General features: G+C 42.4%; 1 protein-coding gene across 1 annotated transcript in view; it reads left to right on the top strand.

The window, feature by feature from the left end:
- The window catches only part of DNAJC11 (DnaJ heat shock protein family (Hsp40) member C11), a 69,137-nt gene that overhangs the window by 19,589 nt on the left and 32,407 nt on the right, over window positions 1-17,141 (top strand). The window contains exons 2-3 of the mRNA XM_005690742.3: window positions 5,838-5,967; window positions 8,735-8,808. Coding sequence (XP_005690799.1) covers window positions 5,838-5,967; window positions 8,735-8,808 — 204 coding nt within the window. The remainder of the gene's footprint in view (window positions 1-5,837; window positions 5,968-8,734; window positions 8,809-17,141) is intronic.

Below are 17,141 nucleotides of genomic sequence, written 5' to 3' on the forward strand. Positions count from 1 at the left end.
ATTGATGTTTAAAGTAGTTACTTATAAGAAGGAATATTTTTGCTATTTGTTTTCTGTGCACTGTTTTGTTTTGTTTTGTTTTGTTTTGTCTCTTGTCCCACATTATTATCTTTTGTGTTAAACAGATTTTTTGTAGTGAAATGTTTTAATTCACCTCTCATATCCTTTCATGTATATGCTATAAATGTTTCCTTTGTGGTCACATTTAACTCCTTAGATTACATTTAACATCCTAAAGTTATAATACTCTAATTTGAACTTATTCCAGTTTAACTTGAATAACGTACCAAAACTTTTATTTTGCAACTCTGTCCTACCTCTATCAGTTATTGATGTCATAAAATTACATTTTTACATATTGTGTATCTAAAAAATAAACGATTATTTTTTAGACTGCATTAGTCTCTTAAATTATGTAGAAACAAAACGTGAAGTTATAAGCTGGAGTTAGAATAAGACTACCTTTTAGATTAATCTTTTTTTTTTAATGTGTTAGTGTCTGAAATCATTGAGAAAACATGATATGGAGTTACAAGTCATTTTTATAATAATACTAGCTTTTATAATTGCCCATTTATTTCCTTTTCTGAGATCCTAATTTCTTCACATGGCTTTGAGTTACTGTCTCGTGTCCTTTCATTTCACCAAGCAGGTCCAGTATCTCACAGTAAAGGTCAAGGTTCATTTTTCCACATGTGAATATTCCTTTCTTCTGTCATCATTTATTGAAAAAGTATCTTTTCTGCTTTGCACACCTGACCACATATATGGGGGTCTGTTTGTGGACTCACTTCTGGTCCACTGATTTGTGTGTATCTGTTCTTTTACTGGTAGCACGCTGCCTTGATGACCAGAGCAGTCTGAAAGTCCAGTATTGTGCGTCCTCCAGTTCTTCCTCAAAGTTACTTTGGTTAGTAAAACAACTGGAAAGTAAAATTTCTTCTTGCTCCATATTGTTTTTCCATATAAATTTTAGAACTGTCTTGTCAGTTTCTACCAAAAAAAAAAAAAGCCTACTGGAATTCTGATTGGATTGCATTGAATCTGTAGGCTGCTTGGGGAAGTTTGACATCTGAATGATACTGAATCTTCTGATACATGAAGGTAGCTTATCACGCCGTTATTTTTGGTCTTCTATCATTTCTGTCAGCGGTGCATTGTAGCTTTCAGTGTATGGGTCTTGTAGTTGTTCAGTTCATCCCTAAGTAGTTCATGTTTGTCAGTGATACCAAGTTTCAGTTTTTATTATGTAGAAATAAATTGATGTTTATTGATCCTGTATCCCATGACCTTGCTAAAATCACTTAGTAGGTTTTCTAATAGACTTTTTATGATTTTCTACATAGACGACATCTGCGTAAATAGAGACATTTTAACTTTATACTATGTTTGTCTTGAATTTCTTTTTTGTGCTTTATTGCATTTTTGTATTGTACAGCATCTAATCCAACAGTTTTAACAGACCACTAAACTCTACAGGTCTCTAGGGATCTTTTCACTATGAATTTTATGATATATAAAGATGGAATTTATATTAGATTTACTTTCCATTAAAATTATAACTAGATGATTGAGATGATGAAACTTTTCAGACTTACAGCATGATACATCACTTAATTTTATATACAATTTTAGGAATAAGTACATAATTTGAGGTATCATTTTTAATGTTATCACATATTTTGAAATGATATCAGCATTTTTATTTTATTCATTTTTTTGGTCATGCCAAGTGGCATCTTAGTTCTCCAGTTAGAGGTTGAACCCATGCCCCCTGCGTTGGAAGCACAGAGTCTTAACCACTGGACCGCCAGGGAAGTCCTGATATCAGTATTTTTATGATAGTGAAAGAGTTTATCATTTATGAAATATTGAACCAGTGACCTTAGCTATTCAGTTATGATAAAAGGCTCAATCTAACCTTTTATTGAATGTGATATTTATTAAAAATGAAACTTCTTGTTTCTATTACTTAATCAATAGCACGTTAAGCCATTTATTAATATGACTAAAGAAGGTATTGCAAACTAGGTACTCTACACCCTTGTCTTCTAGTTTACTTTTTACAGCCAGGAAATAGCAGTCTAACCTAAAGTCAGTCAAATCTGTCTAATCCTGCACTTGTAATTTTTGTGAGATGGCTGGAAAGAACAATTAAAATTTGCAAAAAGAGACTAATTCATTGTGGCTCCTCAGGAAGGAACAAGCCCCTTTTACATCATCAGATAAGTAAACCTATCTGGAGAAGACATTGAATTTGCCACTGGTTAGCTGTTCTTTATTTGCTTAAAACATTGAAGCTTGGTGCAAGTGGCATCTTGGTAAGTGTGGCAAGGAATGTGTTGTATAATTAATTGACATAAGTATAGAAAGAGGCCTATGGTGGGAAAAAGAAAGGGGAACCGTAGAGATGGGAGCATTGAGGCCCCTGTCTTCCATGGAGTCTTGTTTTGTTTTGGGCCACACTGCAGGCAGGGCATGCAGGCTCTTAGTTCCTTGACCAGGGATCAAACCCAAGCCCCCTGCAGTAGAAGCCCAGAGTCTTACCCACCGGCCCACCAGGGAAGTCCCTGGAGTCTTGTGTTCTTACTGAAATAGAACATATGCATAGAAGAGTCCACATCATGGACATGCAGCTCAGTAAATTTTCACAAACATGGGCCTCTTCATGAATGAATGCTCCTGTTATCTTCCCACAAGGGCTGTAATTAGCCCAGTTTCCATATTCCTGCTGCCCAAAGGGTATCAAAGCTGAATTGTGGCATTAATGACAGCTATAGTGATCAAATTCCTCTCATGTGCAAGGCACTGTTAAGAGCTTGTAGACATACTATTTACTCCTCAAAATAAGTGTGAGAGAGGTACTGTTGTCTACAGTGTGGAGAAAAGGCTTTAGAAGAGCTATAGAGAATAGGTTGTTGCCGTGTACCATAAGAAGCACTGTGGTCACTGTCTCATTTTATTCCCACACCATCCCTGAGCATGGTTGTCATCTGCTCTAGCAGGTGAGAAAGCCAAGGGTCAGAAAGCTCATTTGCCTGAAGCCTCTGTTCTTAAGGGCTTCCCTGGTGGCTCAGTGGTAAAGAATCTACCTGCTAATGTAGGAGACGCAAGTTCAATCTCTGGGTTGGGAAGATCCCCTGGAGAAGGAAATGGCTACTCACTCCAGTATTCTTGCCTAGAAAATCCCATGGGCAAAGGAGCCTGGCGAGTACAGTCCATGGGATTGCAAGAGTCGGATTTGACTTAGCGACTCAACAACAACAACAGAAGCACTCATTACTCCTAGAATTGGAAGATATTGAAAAATGGTGGAAATTACAGAAAAATGCAGTTTGGCGTCTTCTCTTGTGACCCTGATGCCTTGATCCGTCACACCCCTGTGACTGCTTTCCTGTGTCCGGGGCCCAGAGCTCCCGTCCTTCCTCAGCATCCTCACTGTGGACCTGGTCCCATCCTCCACCTGGAGGGCTGGCTTTTCAGGCCCCTCTGGCATGTTGTCAGTGACCCAGAATTTGCTTCTGTTGCCAAAATGGTGGAGTTGCCTCCAAAAATAAAATGTTCTTTACTTGACAAATCACCTGGACAACCTAGATGTCCATCAACAGATGAGTGGATAAAGAAGATGTGATAGATGTATACAATGGAATATTACTCAGCCATGGAAAGGAACAAAATTAAGTCATTTGTAGAGATGTGGATGAGCTTAAGAGACTCGTACAGAGTGAACTAAGAAAGAGGAAAAAAAATGTCATATGTTACTGCATATATATGGAATCTAGGAGAAATGGTACTGATGAACCTATTTGTAGAGCAGGAATAGAGATGCAGACAGAGAATAGACTTGTGGAAAGGGAGGAGGGGAGATGAGGATGGTACAAATTGGGAGAGAAGCACTGACGTATATATACATTACTGTGTGTTAAATAGATAACTAGCAGGAAGCTGCTGTATAGCACTGGGAGCTTACCTCGATGATGGCTGAGAGGGGTGGGATGGGGTGTATGTGGGAGGGAGGCTCAAGAGGGAGGGGACATATGTATATATGTATGAATATGGGAGCTGGACCATAAAGAAGGCTGAGCGATAAAGAATTGATGCTTTCAAATTGTGGTACTGGAGAAAATTCTGGAGAGTCCCTTGGACTGCAAGGAGATCAGACCAGTCCATCCTAAAGGAAATCAACCCTAATATTCTTTGGAAGGACTGGTGCTGAAGCTGAAGCTCCAGTATTTTGGCCACCTGATGCGAAGAGCCATCTCACTGGAAAAGACGCTGATGCTGGGAAAGATTAAGGGCAGGAAGAGAAGAAGGGGAGCACAGGATGAGATGGTTAGATAGCATCACCGACTGAATGGTTGTGAATATGAGCAAACTTTGGGAGATAGAGAAGGATGAGGAAAACTGGCATGCTGCAGTACGTGGGGTTGAAGAGAGTCCAGCAAGACATAGCAACCAAAGAACAACATAGCTGATTCATGTTGCTGTATAGCAGAGACTGACACAACATTGTAATGCAATTATATTCCAATTAAAAACAAATCTGACAAAGCTGCCATTTGGTATCACCTCTGATAGACTAAACAGTTCCCTGAGGTTGATGTAAAATCAGACATTGTACTTTCCCAGAGCTTACCTGAGGGCCCAGCCAGAGAGGTGGTGCGCGAGATGGTGTGGTGTTTGTAGAGCCTCCATGAAGACTCTTTCTGAGAAGTTCTTGGTGGCTCTGAGTCAGGCAGAGTACGAAGTGGATTTCTGTCTGCCCTCCTCCTTCCTCCCTTCTGCGTTGTTAAAACACACCCAGAGCCCGCTTGTGCTGTGTGTCATCTGTGCTCTGCTAATGGCACCTTCTCCCCTCAAACTGATTACTTGTAAGATTGGAGAGGGACTTCCTTGGTGGTCCAGTGGCTAAGACTCTGTGCTCCCAGTGCAGGGGAAAGGAAAGTATTAGTCACTCAGTCGTGTCCAACTCTTTGTGATCCCATGCCAGGCTCCTCTGTCCATGGAATTCTCCAGGCAAGACTACTGGAGTGGGTAGCCATTCCCTTCTCCAGGGGATCTTCTTGACCCAGGAATTGAACCCAGGTCACAGGGCAGGGGGCCCAGGTTCAATTCCTGGTCAAGGAACTAGGTCCCACATGCCACCACAAAGATCAAAGTTCCCAGTGCTACAACTAAGACCTGGGGCAGCCAATAAATAAATAAAAAGGAGTTGGAGAGTTGTATGTGTTCAGCCTTTGGGTGCTGTGGGTGGGGAGGCTTGTTTTTACTACAGGTAGTGAAGCATTTTTGCCTGCTGTGTGTGCCTCCTTTTAGAATTAGCGGTTGAATAGAAATGCGTTGATTTGACAATTTTATGTCTTTGACTTTTTAAGGATGAATATTCACTGAGTTTCCTTTGTCTGAAGACCGAGTAAATGCATGGCATTTCTTTCTTATGGTTTATAGCTCTTCTCCCCTTCTGAACAGTCTCTGTTGAGAGTACCTTGGCACGATCGACTTTGAATGACTTGGGTTAAAGAGCAAGCAGGTCTCTGTGACGATGCTTATTTCTGCTCAGAGCACAGAGAACCAGGGTGGAGACACATGCTTTCATTCTCTCTGATAGCGGCATTTCCCAGCAAAACACAGTTGCTTTCAATGTACGTAGTTGATCGCTTTATTAACTGGAAAAAGAGGCCTTATTGAAGTAATAAAGCATAACTTCATTATATCCTGCATGTAGACAGCAGACATGTTGGAACGTGGCTGATAGCTTCCCATTTCAAGGCTGATTCTGATCACGATAATATTTAAGTCACATTGATTGTCTTCTAATTGGATTTTTCTTCCTGCAGGCCTCTTGCGAAGAGCTGAAAGCGGCCTACCGGCGACTGTGTATGCTTTACCACCCCGACAAGCACAGAGACCCAGAGCTCAAATCACAGGCCGAACGACTGTTTAACCTCGTTCACCAGGCTTATGAAGGTCAGTGTGGGGCTTGGCTCTGTAGAAGCACCAGTGTAGAAACAACAGTGTCTTGTAGCAGACACTCGATTTTTAAGAGGCTTGATTTGTAGAGGATAGAAAAAGAGAGTCCTTCGAGGTGCATAAAAGAAGCAGTTAGTTTAGTGCTTTTTACTGACAGGGTCCTTTGAAAGAGTAGTATTTTGCTTTGGAAATCAATATGTGTCCAGTAAATAGAAAATGAGACCGCAGGTGAAGTAATAGTCCCGGATCTGAATTGCAGGGGGATACTCCAGTTTTAAATTGTTTCCTCGTTTTCTTCTAAAGGGAACTCTTAAACGTGAAAGGCTGATCTCTACAGACAAGCTTACTTTGTTCTCTCTTTTCTTTTGAGAAAATACAGAGAACATTTTTTCTATCTGAAAGTGGTTTTCTTGGTTCTGTAGCATTCAGTTAAGGCAAGGTTCTAACAAAAGGAAGAAAATGATGTTAAAAAGCATAATAGGAAATAGAATCAAGTAATTCAGATTTTTATACTTACCTCATATATTTCAGAAAGAAAAATTTATAATATATTTGCTTGTGAAATAGTAAAATCACTCATAGGTACAGTTTCTGTTTGAGAGGATGAGACAGTTCTAGTAGATTGTAGTGATGGTTATACAACATAGTGAATATATTTAACACCAGTGAATTGTGCACTTATACATGGTTTAAATGATCAGTTTTATGTTGTGTATATTATAACCACAATTTTTAAAATTAAAGTTAAACAAATGTGATCTCACTCTTAGGATATATGCCAAGTAAAGTAAGTTATTCATTCCAGGGCCACTTGGTGATTTGCTCCTTAATTAAACAGATCAAAAATTAGATTTTCTTTATGAAATAAAGATTTCTCATTGTGGACATAAAAGCACTTTGCTGTATTTCACTATAGGTTTACCAAAATGTTAGATTTTAATGACCAGTAAAACTGAGACTGTGGCACACCGGTGTGTATAATCAGCCTGTGTCTTCACCAGATGTAACTGTTTTGGCTATTTGTCTGGTCTGAATATAGCTTGTTCCTTTTCTTGTGTTTGGTTGTTTGAATTACCCTCATAGCTGGACTGTGTTGCTTTGGAGATTTGGGGAAGAGTTAGCAGAAAAGCCTACCAGTGCTCATGAACAAGTTTAGCAGCAGGCCTGGCCCCAGTATTTGGCCTGAAGGGAGACTGAGGTGGTGAATAAATAATTCCTTCTTAAATCCTAGAGATCAGCTCAAGAAGTTTGGTTCCCAGGTTTTACAATAGTCAGCATTTCTTTCTTCCCTGTTAGATTTGAATGTGGATAGAGTCATTTACACAGGCTTCCCTCATAGCTCAGTTGGTAAATCATCTGCCTGCAATGCAGGAGACCCAGGTTTGATTCCTGGGTCACGAAGATCCCCTGGAGAAGGAAAGGGCAACCCACTCCAGTATTCTTGCCTGGAGAATCCCATGGACAGAGGAGCCTGGCAGGCTACGGTCCATGGGGTCACATGAGTCGGACATGACTAAACCAACCAAGAGACATTTACAGGGCTTCCCTGGTAGCTCAGCTGGTAAAAAATCTGCTGCGGTATAGGAGACCCCAGTTCGATTCTGGGGTTCGAAAGTTCCCCTGGAGAAGGGATAGGCTACCCACTCTAGTATTTTGGGGCTTCCCTGGTGGCTCAGACGGTAAAGAATCCACTTGCAATGCAGGAGACCTGGCTTCAGTCCCTGGGTTGGGAAGATTCCCTGGAGGAGGGCATGGCAACCCATTTCAGTATTCTTGCCTGGAGAATCCCTAAGGACAGAGGAGCCTGGCAGGTTACAGTCCATAGGGTCACAAAGAGTTGGACACGACTGAGTGACTAAGCATAGCACAGCACAGTGTCATTTACATCATTTTTTAATTAGACCTAAAAATATATGGGAATTCTCAGGGGCCAGTGTAGGGGAGAGTGGGGAGATTCAAAGGTATTGAACAGAAGTTGGCCCAGTAGAAATAGCTGTACGGATGTTCAGTCAGTTAGCTACCGCCCTTTTAATTTTTTTAATGTAATATTTTAAAATGTTTGTTTATTTAATTTTTTCTCCACACCATGCAGCATGCAGGATCTTAGCTCTCCAACCAGGTATCAAACTTGGGCCCCCTGCAGTAGAAGTGTGGAGTCCTAACCACTGGACTGCCAGTAAAGTCCCTCTCATTCTTATTGAACAATCTTTTTCTGATGCACTTTAGGTGACATGGCTGACACCATAGTAACAGGTGTTTGTGCTTTTTTAAATGATTTATAAATGAAGAGAGGTGAAAAAAAAAAAAAGACCTTACATAGTTGGTTGTAGGAGTTAGTGAAATTCTACAGGGTAAATAAGAAGACAGATTTTTCCAGTCAGAGCCTGTCCTTAGGTTTACATTAGGCTTTATTAGAAACTGGAATTTGCTGTCTCAAGCCAAGGTACTCTACAGACTGTGACAGAAACTTAAGACAGTCTTTTAAAAACAACTGTCCTTTAGTGATACAGAGTCAGCACCCCTCACAAAGTAGCTTGGACGTGAAAAATGCGATATTTCCCACCTGGAGCCGCCTTTAAACACGTTCTTAGTTGGATCTGGAAGGCAAGTAGACGGAAAGACACACCAGGAATGGCGGAGTCTCTGGGAAGATTGTGGTTGGAAGGAGAAGGACAAAGGGAGGTGGGCTTGCCTGCTGCTGGTGTGGTCAGCACTAAGCGGAGGATTCGGTGCTTTGTAAACACGCTGGGTTTTTCATTTGCAGTGCTCAGTGACCCGCAGACCAGGGCGATCTACGACATCTATGGCAAGAGGGGACTGGAGATGGAAGGCTGGGAGGTAAGAGAAGCTCTGTGCCCTGAGTCCCAGGAAGGGACGCCTCAGCAACTACAGGATGACACCCCCAAAACCCCGCAACCTGCTGTGGGCCTGTGAGGATGTCTGACGATGTCAGAGTCCCCTTCTCACCTTATATTTTAGTTAAAGGGACTGAATTTTACACTTGGCTTTGCCACTTTATAGCTCTGTGAACTTGGGACCATTAGTCATCGAACTTGTCCTGTGTTTCCTAACCCGTCAGGGTTGAACTAGTCCAGTAAGTTTTAACCCTAGGGAGGGAACAGGCTGGTCGGGGTGATGGTCAGAGGGTGTCTGCAAGGGTACAGTTCTGTCTACATGTACACGTCCTTCCGCACACACACTTCCTTCCACCCTCCAGGGTCCTGAGTGCCTCACTCCAACCGAGGTCATAACTGCATGTAGGAATTGTTTGGTAATATTAAGAGCTGTACATGTGAACAAAACGGAAGCAGAGAAAAGTTGAGAGCTACTGGATAACATTCTCTGTAATGATCCTTCCAGCTCTAATGAGCTGTACTGTTAGGATGTTATAGAAAGTAAAATGAAATAGATAGCAGTGTCTATGTAGTAGATAACCTGGGCCACCGTGCCTTGTGAGAACAGTCAGTGAAGTCCAGAAGTTTCCGTGTGAGGAGCCCCGCCCACCACAGCCAGAGAAAGCCCGTGCGCCGCAGTGAAGGCCCAGAGCAGCCGAAAAAAGAAGGTTCCGTCTACTGTCACTCTGCCCCTAAGCAGTCTTAGAGCCTTGGGCCGGCCGCTTGATTGCTTCACGCTTCCAGGTTACTATCTGAAAAAGAATGATAGGCAGATCAAGTAGAGAAATTAATCTGAGAGCTGTAAAACTCTGTATTGGCTATAGGAACATGCAGGTGTTATTACGTAATTTCATTATAGGAACTTGGTTCTGATGCCCAAGAAATTCTGGTAGATGTTAGTGTTAACTGTCGTTGAGTTACTTCTTCACTGATGTGTAAACTCTCCCTTGAAGTTCTTTGTTGGTTGGTTGGTTTTTTGAAGTTCTTTTGATCTCAAACCTGTATGCCTGTCTCTTCTAATTCTGATATGAAAACTTTCTAAAGACCTTTGCATACAGACGGGAAGAGAAGCGAAACAGGGTTTCTCCACTGCCTAACAGTGGTAGCCTACAGGCCATTTTCTACATGCAGCTATGTTTTGGTTGTCCGCACAATGAACTGTAGTTGCTGACTTTAAAGTTTGGGAAGCTTCACATAGAAATGTCTTATCTTCTCTGGAAAAATCAGAAGATCTGACAACACTGTTTCTTAATTCCCCTCTGAGGCAACAGCTGATCCAGATATGAGGAGCCCTTGCTGTTTGGACTGGACTGTACCATCCAGTTTGCCCCAGTCCCCACCACTCCGTATCGTGTCTAGCTCTTGACCCATCCACAGTCCCAAAGAGCTCCCAGTGAGCATTTGGTTTCTGGCTTTTGGCTCGGTGGAAGTAGCAGTGCATCGTGTCACATTAGTTCATGGTAGCAAAGTGTTAGATCTAATAGCTTACAATTTTTTCATCGAAAAAGGAAAATAGAATCCTGTTGTATTTACTGAATTTCTCCTCACACTTCATGCCCCAGTTTAAAGCTCCCTTGGGTTTTGAAGACGTGGGTTGGTTACAGTTCTTCACAGCAGCAGTTGGGGCCACTGAAAAGCCTCAGGCCTCAGGTACGCATCCCTTCCTCAGAGTCTAGGCTTTTCATTGTCCCCAGTTAGTGGAGCAGCAGGGTGACTTCTCAGCAAAACATCATGGTTTCCTATTACCAGACCAAAGCATCTCCCCGTTAGAGCCAAAGAAGCACCACGTACACTGCAGGGATTGTAAGAGCGTGTAGGCTGAGACTTTCCCAGTGGTCCAGTGGTTAGGACTCCACACTCCCAATGCAGGGGGCCCAGGTTCAATACCTGCTCAGGGAACTAGAGCCCACATGCTGCAATTAAGAGTTCAAATGCTGCAGCTAAGACCTGGTGCAGCCAAATAAATAAATAATTTTAAAAAATAATATTAAAAATGTAGAAGTATGTAAGCAATCGTAGGTGGTAACTGGATAAGCTTTTATCTTCTCATTTTTCAGTAGACTACTTTAAGGGAATCAAGTTCTCATCCATCAGAATTGGCTTTTTTTGCACTGATATTAATACTAAGCCTTCCCTGGGACTTCCCTGGTGATCCAGTGGTTAGGATTTTGCACTTCCAGTGCAGGGGGCCCGGATTCAATCCCTAGTCAGGGAACTAAGGTCCCTCATGCCATGTGGCATGGCCAAAAATAAAAATAAATACTAAGCCTTCCCTGACAATAGAAGGAAAAGACAGGAAGTTACCTCGCCTGATAACATATTTACAAGAGATGTATCGGTGCCTAATGTAATAGGAAGATTGACCCCACTATTCATACTGTGAAGAGGAAGTCTCACTGAACTCAAGAGCAGTTCACAGAGCTGGCGTCACCACTCCCTCGAGGAATTCTGCAGGTGGTGGTTTGTTCAGTGCAGGGGTTCTCTATGTTCCCCCCAGGGTGCTGTTGGTGTTTTTAGACTATTGAACTTTTTACTCGCCGACCAGTATCCATTTGCCACACATCTGTTAGTCTAAACTCACTGGTGGTCAGGAGGGTGGAGGGCACTGCTAAAGCCCCTAATGTCTAGGGCACTTTTAATCCAAAGATGTCAGAGTAGCCACCGACATGCTGGTCACTCCTGTCCCAGCAGTGGTATCATCCCCTTTCTGCCGGCGGAGGCTGGGGGTGAAATTGAGCTTTTATAGGTTGCATCAAATATTGGCTCTGTTTTCAGGCATTAGATAGGTTTGGATCTTTTCTGTCTCTCTCTCTCTTTTTGTCTTTAAGCTTTAAGAAAGTGGATCATCCTCTGGCAGCATTCCAAAAGAATAAGATGCCGCCATTCACAGCTCATAACACCAGCCACCTGAGTCCCTAAAGTTGCAGTGTTTGTGCAGATACCCATGTTGAAAATGAAATTGGCTGCTTCTCTCAAATGGCAGAAATCCAGCTCTGAGCTGTGGAAGTGCTGTGGAAACCATACCACCCGGAGGGTGCTTACAGACCAGCTGCCATTACATTTAGAGGAGCAGCCTTGGGCCTGGATCATCCATGCTTTGGTTTTTTTTTTTTTTTTTTTTTTCATGCTTTGGTTTTTATCTGCAGTCCTTTCCATTCATCCATATCTCACTTTTCCCTACCTATTTGACATCATCCTTACAGTGTCTAAGAAGGTTATCCTGGGGAATTGCCTCATGGTCCAGTGGCTGCGACTTTGAGCTCCCCATTCAGGGGCCGGGTTCAATCCCTGGTCTGGGAACTAGATCCCACCTGCCTCAGCTAAAGATCACACATGCCTCAATGAAGATCGAAGATCTCGCGTGTCACAACAAAGACCCAGCACAGCCAAATAAATACATAGCCGTCTTTTTAAAAAAGACGTCTTTTTTTAAAAATCAGCCTGTATTAAGAGGTACAATATGGTCAAGATCATGAAAGAAGACAGAAACTCCCACAGATCAGAGGAGACTAACGAGACGTGTGATTAAATGCAATCCTGGACCCTGAATTGGATCCTAGGACGTAACTGTGATGTTAGTGGAAAGACTCGTGAAATCCCAGAAATCTGGGTTCAGTTAATAGCCTTATACTAATGTTGGCATCCTGGACTTGACAGGTGTTTGTTCCTGGTTATGTAAGATGTTCACATTTGAAGGAGGCTGGGTAGATGAGAGCTTTCTGTACCATCTTCATAGCTTCTCTAGATTCATGTCAATGTATGGCAAAACCAATACAGTATTGTAGAGTAAAATAAAGTAAAAATAAAAATTTAAAGTTCTAAATAATTTTCTAAAATTATTCCTGAGTGAAAAGTTGTCTAACCAGAATCATAGAACAGACAGCACCTTGTGTGATTTTAATGCCCCAGGTGGTACTAGTGGTAAAGAACCCACCTGCCAATGCAGGAGATGTAGGAAACCTGGGTTCTATCCCTGGATCAGGAAGATCCCCTGGAGAAGGGAATGGCAACCTATTCCAGTATTCTTGCCAGGAAAGTCCCATGGACAGAGGAGCCTGGTGGACTACAGTCCCTGGGGTGGCAAAGAGTCGAACATGACTGAAGTGACCTAGCATGCACACACTGTAGTTTAGAAGCATTTATAGGAGGCAGCTGAAGCTTAGTGAAGTGACTCACCTGAGTTCTCCAGGAGGTTCAGGTGGTGTCGGAAAGCCAGGGTCCTTGTCCTCCTCTCACTGCACCACCTGCTTCTACTGGTCTCTGCATCCCCTCGTCTGCAGGATAAGTCATCGGACTAGCATAGGGTAGACCTAGCTGATAGGTGATCAGGGTGGACTGTGCAGGTGTACAGACTCGTGGGCTGCATGTGATACACTTCACTGATGAAAAACACTGAAAATATCTTTCCAACTGTACTTTGCAATTTAACGCACTTTTGGATGCTGTGTTCCGGGCGCGTGTATCTAAGGGTTACCCAAGGGAAGAAAAAGTGACTTGCAGCTGGCTTAGGCATCTTCCACTCTCCACCATGATGTTCTCTGTGTAGAGAAGGATGTAAACAGTAAAGGGCAGGGGCGTCCCTAGTGGCTCAGTGGCAAAGAATTTCCCTGCCAATGCAGAAGACACAGGTTGGATCCCTGGTCCGAGAAGGCCCCACATGCCATGGAGCCACTGAGGCTGTGTGCCGCAACTGCTGAGACTGTGCCCTAGAGCCCGTGTGTTCCACAACAAGAGAAGCCACCGCAATGATGAGCAAGAAGCACCCGTGCACCACCGCTGCAGGGTAACCACTGCTCTCTGCAACACGAAGACCCAATCAAAAATAAAATAAGTAAACAAATGGTTTTTGTGAAAAATAGTGAAGGGCCCCATGGGAGTCAGAATGAGATGCCCAGCCAAGGTATTTATAGCTCTAGAGTGGCCAGCCAGCTTGACTCTGCAGTTAGCTCTGATTAGGTACGAACTGTTTGCAAAACTTCTGTCAAATAGACTAGAAACAGAGTGACTTAACACCTTTGGAATATTTGCCTCTTCATTCTGTCACACAGTGTGGCAGAGAAAGTCATTTGCAAAAGTCACACAGCTGGAATTGTTGAAAATAAATCTTGTTCTGCTCTGGGCCCCATGGAGGGAGCACCCTATCAGTCCAAGACGGGGTGACCCTGGGGAAGTGAAAGAAAGTGCCATAAATAGATGTGCGTGGGCACTTCCTGGCAGTCCCATGGCTAAGACTCCATACTTCGACCGGGGCCCAGGTTCAGTCTGTGATCCAGGAACTAAGATGACACAAGCCAAGGGGCTTGGACAAAAAAAAGAAAAGATGGGCAAGGCTGAGTGTTTTTAAGCACTAGAGTTGTGAGCAAGCTGCATCAGTTCAATGTCACCGAGGACGTTTTTGTGAGGTCACCAAGCAATCGTTGCTGTGCCATTTGGACTTTCAGTTCCTAGATTATTTTAATAGTGTTTTTATTTTAAAACCCCATTTAAAAGAAACACTTGCCCCTTTTTGGTAATGAACAATTTATATGGGAGAGGAGAAAATGTTTTCATTATTTTTTTCTGCTTACTTGCTGAAAGCAGTAGTGAACAGATTTCTCAATTTTGGGGGGATAGGCCAGCTCCTGTATTTATTTTTCTGGATTGCCAAATAATAAAATCAGGTTGCACAAAGGCTGTTTTTAATGTATAATTAAAATTATACATTAACTTTAATGTATATATTTTAATTTTAATTGTATATTAATTATACATGTACATATAATTATGTGTGTGTGTATGTGTTATCTATGTACATATATACATGTGTGTGTATGTAATTTTAATGTATATATTCATACATATGTGTAGGTTTTTAGGAAGATACATAAAAAATTGTTAGCCTGTGAGAAGGAGGAGTATGGGGAGGGACTGTACCTTTTTACTTCATATTTTTCTGTACCATTTTGATTTTTTGCTATAAGCAGGCATTTTTTGAATGATTTTTAAAACTTGTGATTTCCAAGATAGCTTTCTTTCACATCACCTGCCTTTGTAGGTGTTCTCTGAGCAGCCCCTCCAGTCTCCCCTGTGTTTCTCCCACTACCACAGGGTCAGGACTGTTTGACCTTTTCCTCCAATGACCTTGGTGGTGTCTATCCTGCTCCCACTCTCAGTGTCCCTCATGGACTTGTAGATTTTGGGGCCCTTGGGAATCACTTGGTGCAGGTTCCTATCTCACAGGCGTGGTACCCAAGACTCAGTGGCCCTTCCCAACCTGTTTGAAATCTCAGAGAGTGTCTTGCTTTTGGATGAGCTGTACAGTAGGGAAAACCACTAGACCATTAGGGTATGACCTAAATCAAATCCCTTATGATTATACGGTGAAATAGATTCAAGGGATTAGATCTGATAGACAGTGCCTGAAAAACTATAGACGGAGGTTCGTGACATTGTACAGGAGGCAGGGATCAAGACCATCACCAAGAAAAAGAATGCAAAAAGGCAAAATGGTTGTCTGAGGAGGCCTTACAAATAGCTGTGAAAAGAAGAGAAGTGAAAGCAAAGGAGAAAAGAAAAGATATATTCATGCAGAGTTCCAAAGAATAGCAAGGAGAGATAAGAAAGCCTTCCTCAGTCAATGCAAAGAAATAGAGGAAGACAATAGAATGGGAAAGACTAGAGAGCTCTTCGAGAAAATTAGAGATACCAAGAGAACATTTCATGCAAAGATGAGCACAATAAAGGACGGAAACAGTATGGACCTAACAGAAGCAGAAGATATTAAGAAGAGGTGGCAAGAATACACAGAAGAACTATACAAAAATGATCTTCACAACCCAGATAATCATGATGGTGTGATCACTCACCTAGAGCCAGACATCCTGAAATGTGAAGTCAAGTGGTCCTTAGGAAGCATCACTACAAACAAAACTAGTGGAGGTGATGGAATTCCAGTGGAGCTGTTTCAAATCCTAATAAGATGATGTTGTGAAAGTGCTGCACTCAATATGCCGGCAAATTTGGAAAACTCAGCAGTAGCCACAGGACTGGAAAAGGTCAGTTTTCATTCCAATCCCAAAGAAAGGCAGTGCCAAAGAATGCTCAAACTACTGCATAATTGCACCTATCTCACAGGCTAACAAAATAATGCTCAAAATTCTCCAAGCCAGCCTTCAACAGTATGTAAACCGTGAACTTCCTGGTGTTCAAGCTGGATTTAGAAAAGGCAGAGGAAGCAGAAATCAAATTGCCAACATCTATTGGATCATCAAAAAAGCAAGAGAGTTCCAGAAAAACATCTATTTCTGCTTTATTGACTATGCCAAAGCCTTTGAGTGTGTGTATTACAACAAACTGTGGAAAATTCTTAAAGAGATGGAAATACTAGACCACCTGACCTGCCTCCTGAGAAATCTGTATGGAGGTCAGGAAGCAACAGTTAGAACTGGACGTGGAACAACAAACAGACTGGTCCAAACTGGGAAAGGAGTACGTCAAGGCTGTATGTTGTCACCCTGCTTATTTAACTTATATGCAGAGTACATCATGAGAAACGCTGGGCTGGGTGAAGCACAAGCTGGAATCAAGATTGCCAGGAGAAATATCAGTAACCTCAGATAGGCAGATGACAACACCCTTATGGCAGAAAGTGAAGAAGAACTAAAGAGCTTCTTGATGAAAGTGAAAGAGGAGAGTGAAAAAGTTGGCTTAAAGCTCAACATTAAGAAAACTAAGATCATGGCATCTGGTCCCATCACTTCATGGCAGATAGATGGGGAAGCATTGGAAACAGTGACAGACTTTATTTGGGGCGGGGGGAGCTCCAAAATCACAGCAGATGGTGGCTGGAGCCATAAAACTCAAAGACGCTTGCTCCTTGGAAGAAAAGTTATCACCAACCTAGACAGCATATTAAAAAGTAGAGACATTACTTTGCCAACAATCTTGTCAAGGCTATTGTTTTTTCAGTAGTCGTGTGGATGTGAGAGTTGGACCATAAATAAAGCTGAGGGCCGAAGAATTGATGCTTTTGAACTGTGGTGTTGGAGAAGACTCTTGAGAGTCATGTGGATAGCAAGGAGATCCAACCAGTCCATCCTAAAGGAAATCAGTCCTGAATATTCATTGGAAGGACTGATGCTGAAGCTGAAACTCTAATACTTTGGCCACCTGATGCTAGGAAAGATTGAAGGTAGGAGGAGGAGGGGACGACAGAGGATGAGATGGTTGGATGGCATCAGCAACTCAATGGACATGAGTTTGAGTAAACTCCAGGAGTTGGTGATGGACAGGGGGGCC

Source organism: Capra hircus, chromosome 16 (genome assembly GCF_001704415.2).
Source record: "Capra hircus breed San Clemente chromosome 16, ASM170441v1, whole genome shotgun sequence".
Lineage (NCBI taxonomy): Eukaryota > Metazoa > Chordata > Mammalia > Artiodactyla > Bovidae > Capra > Capra hircus.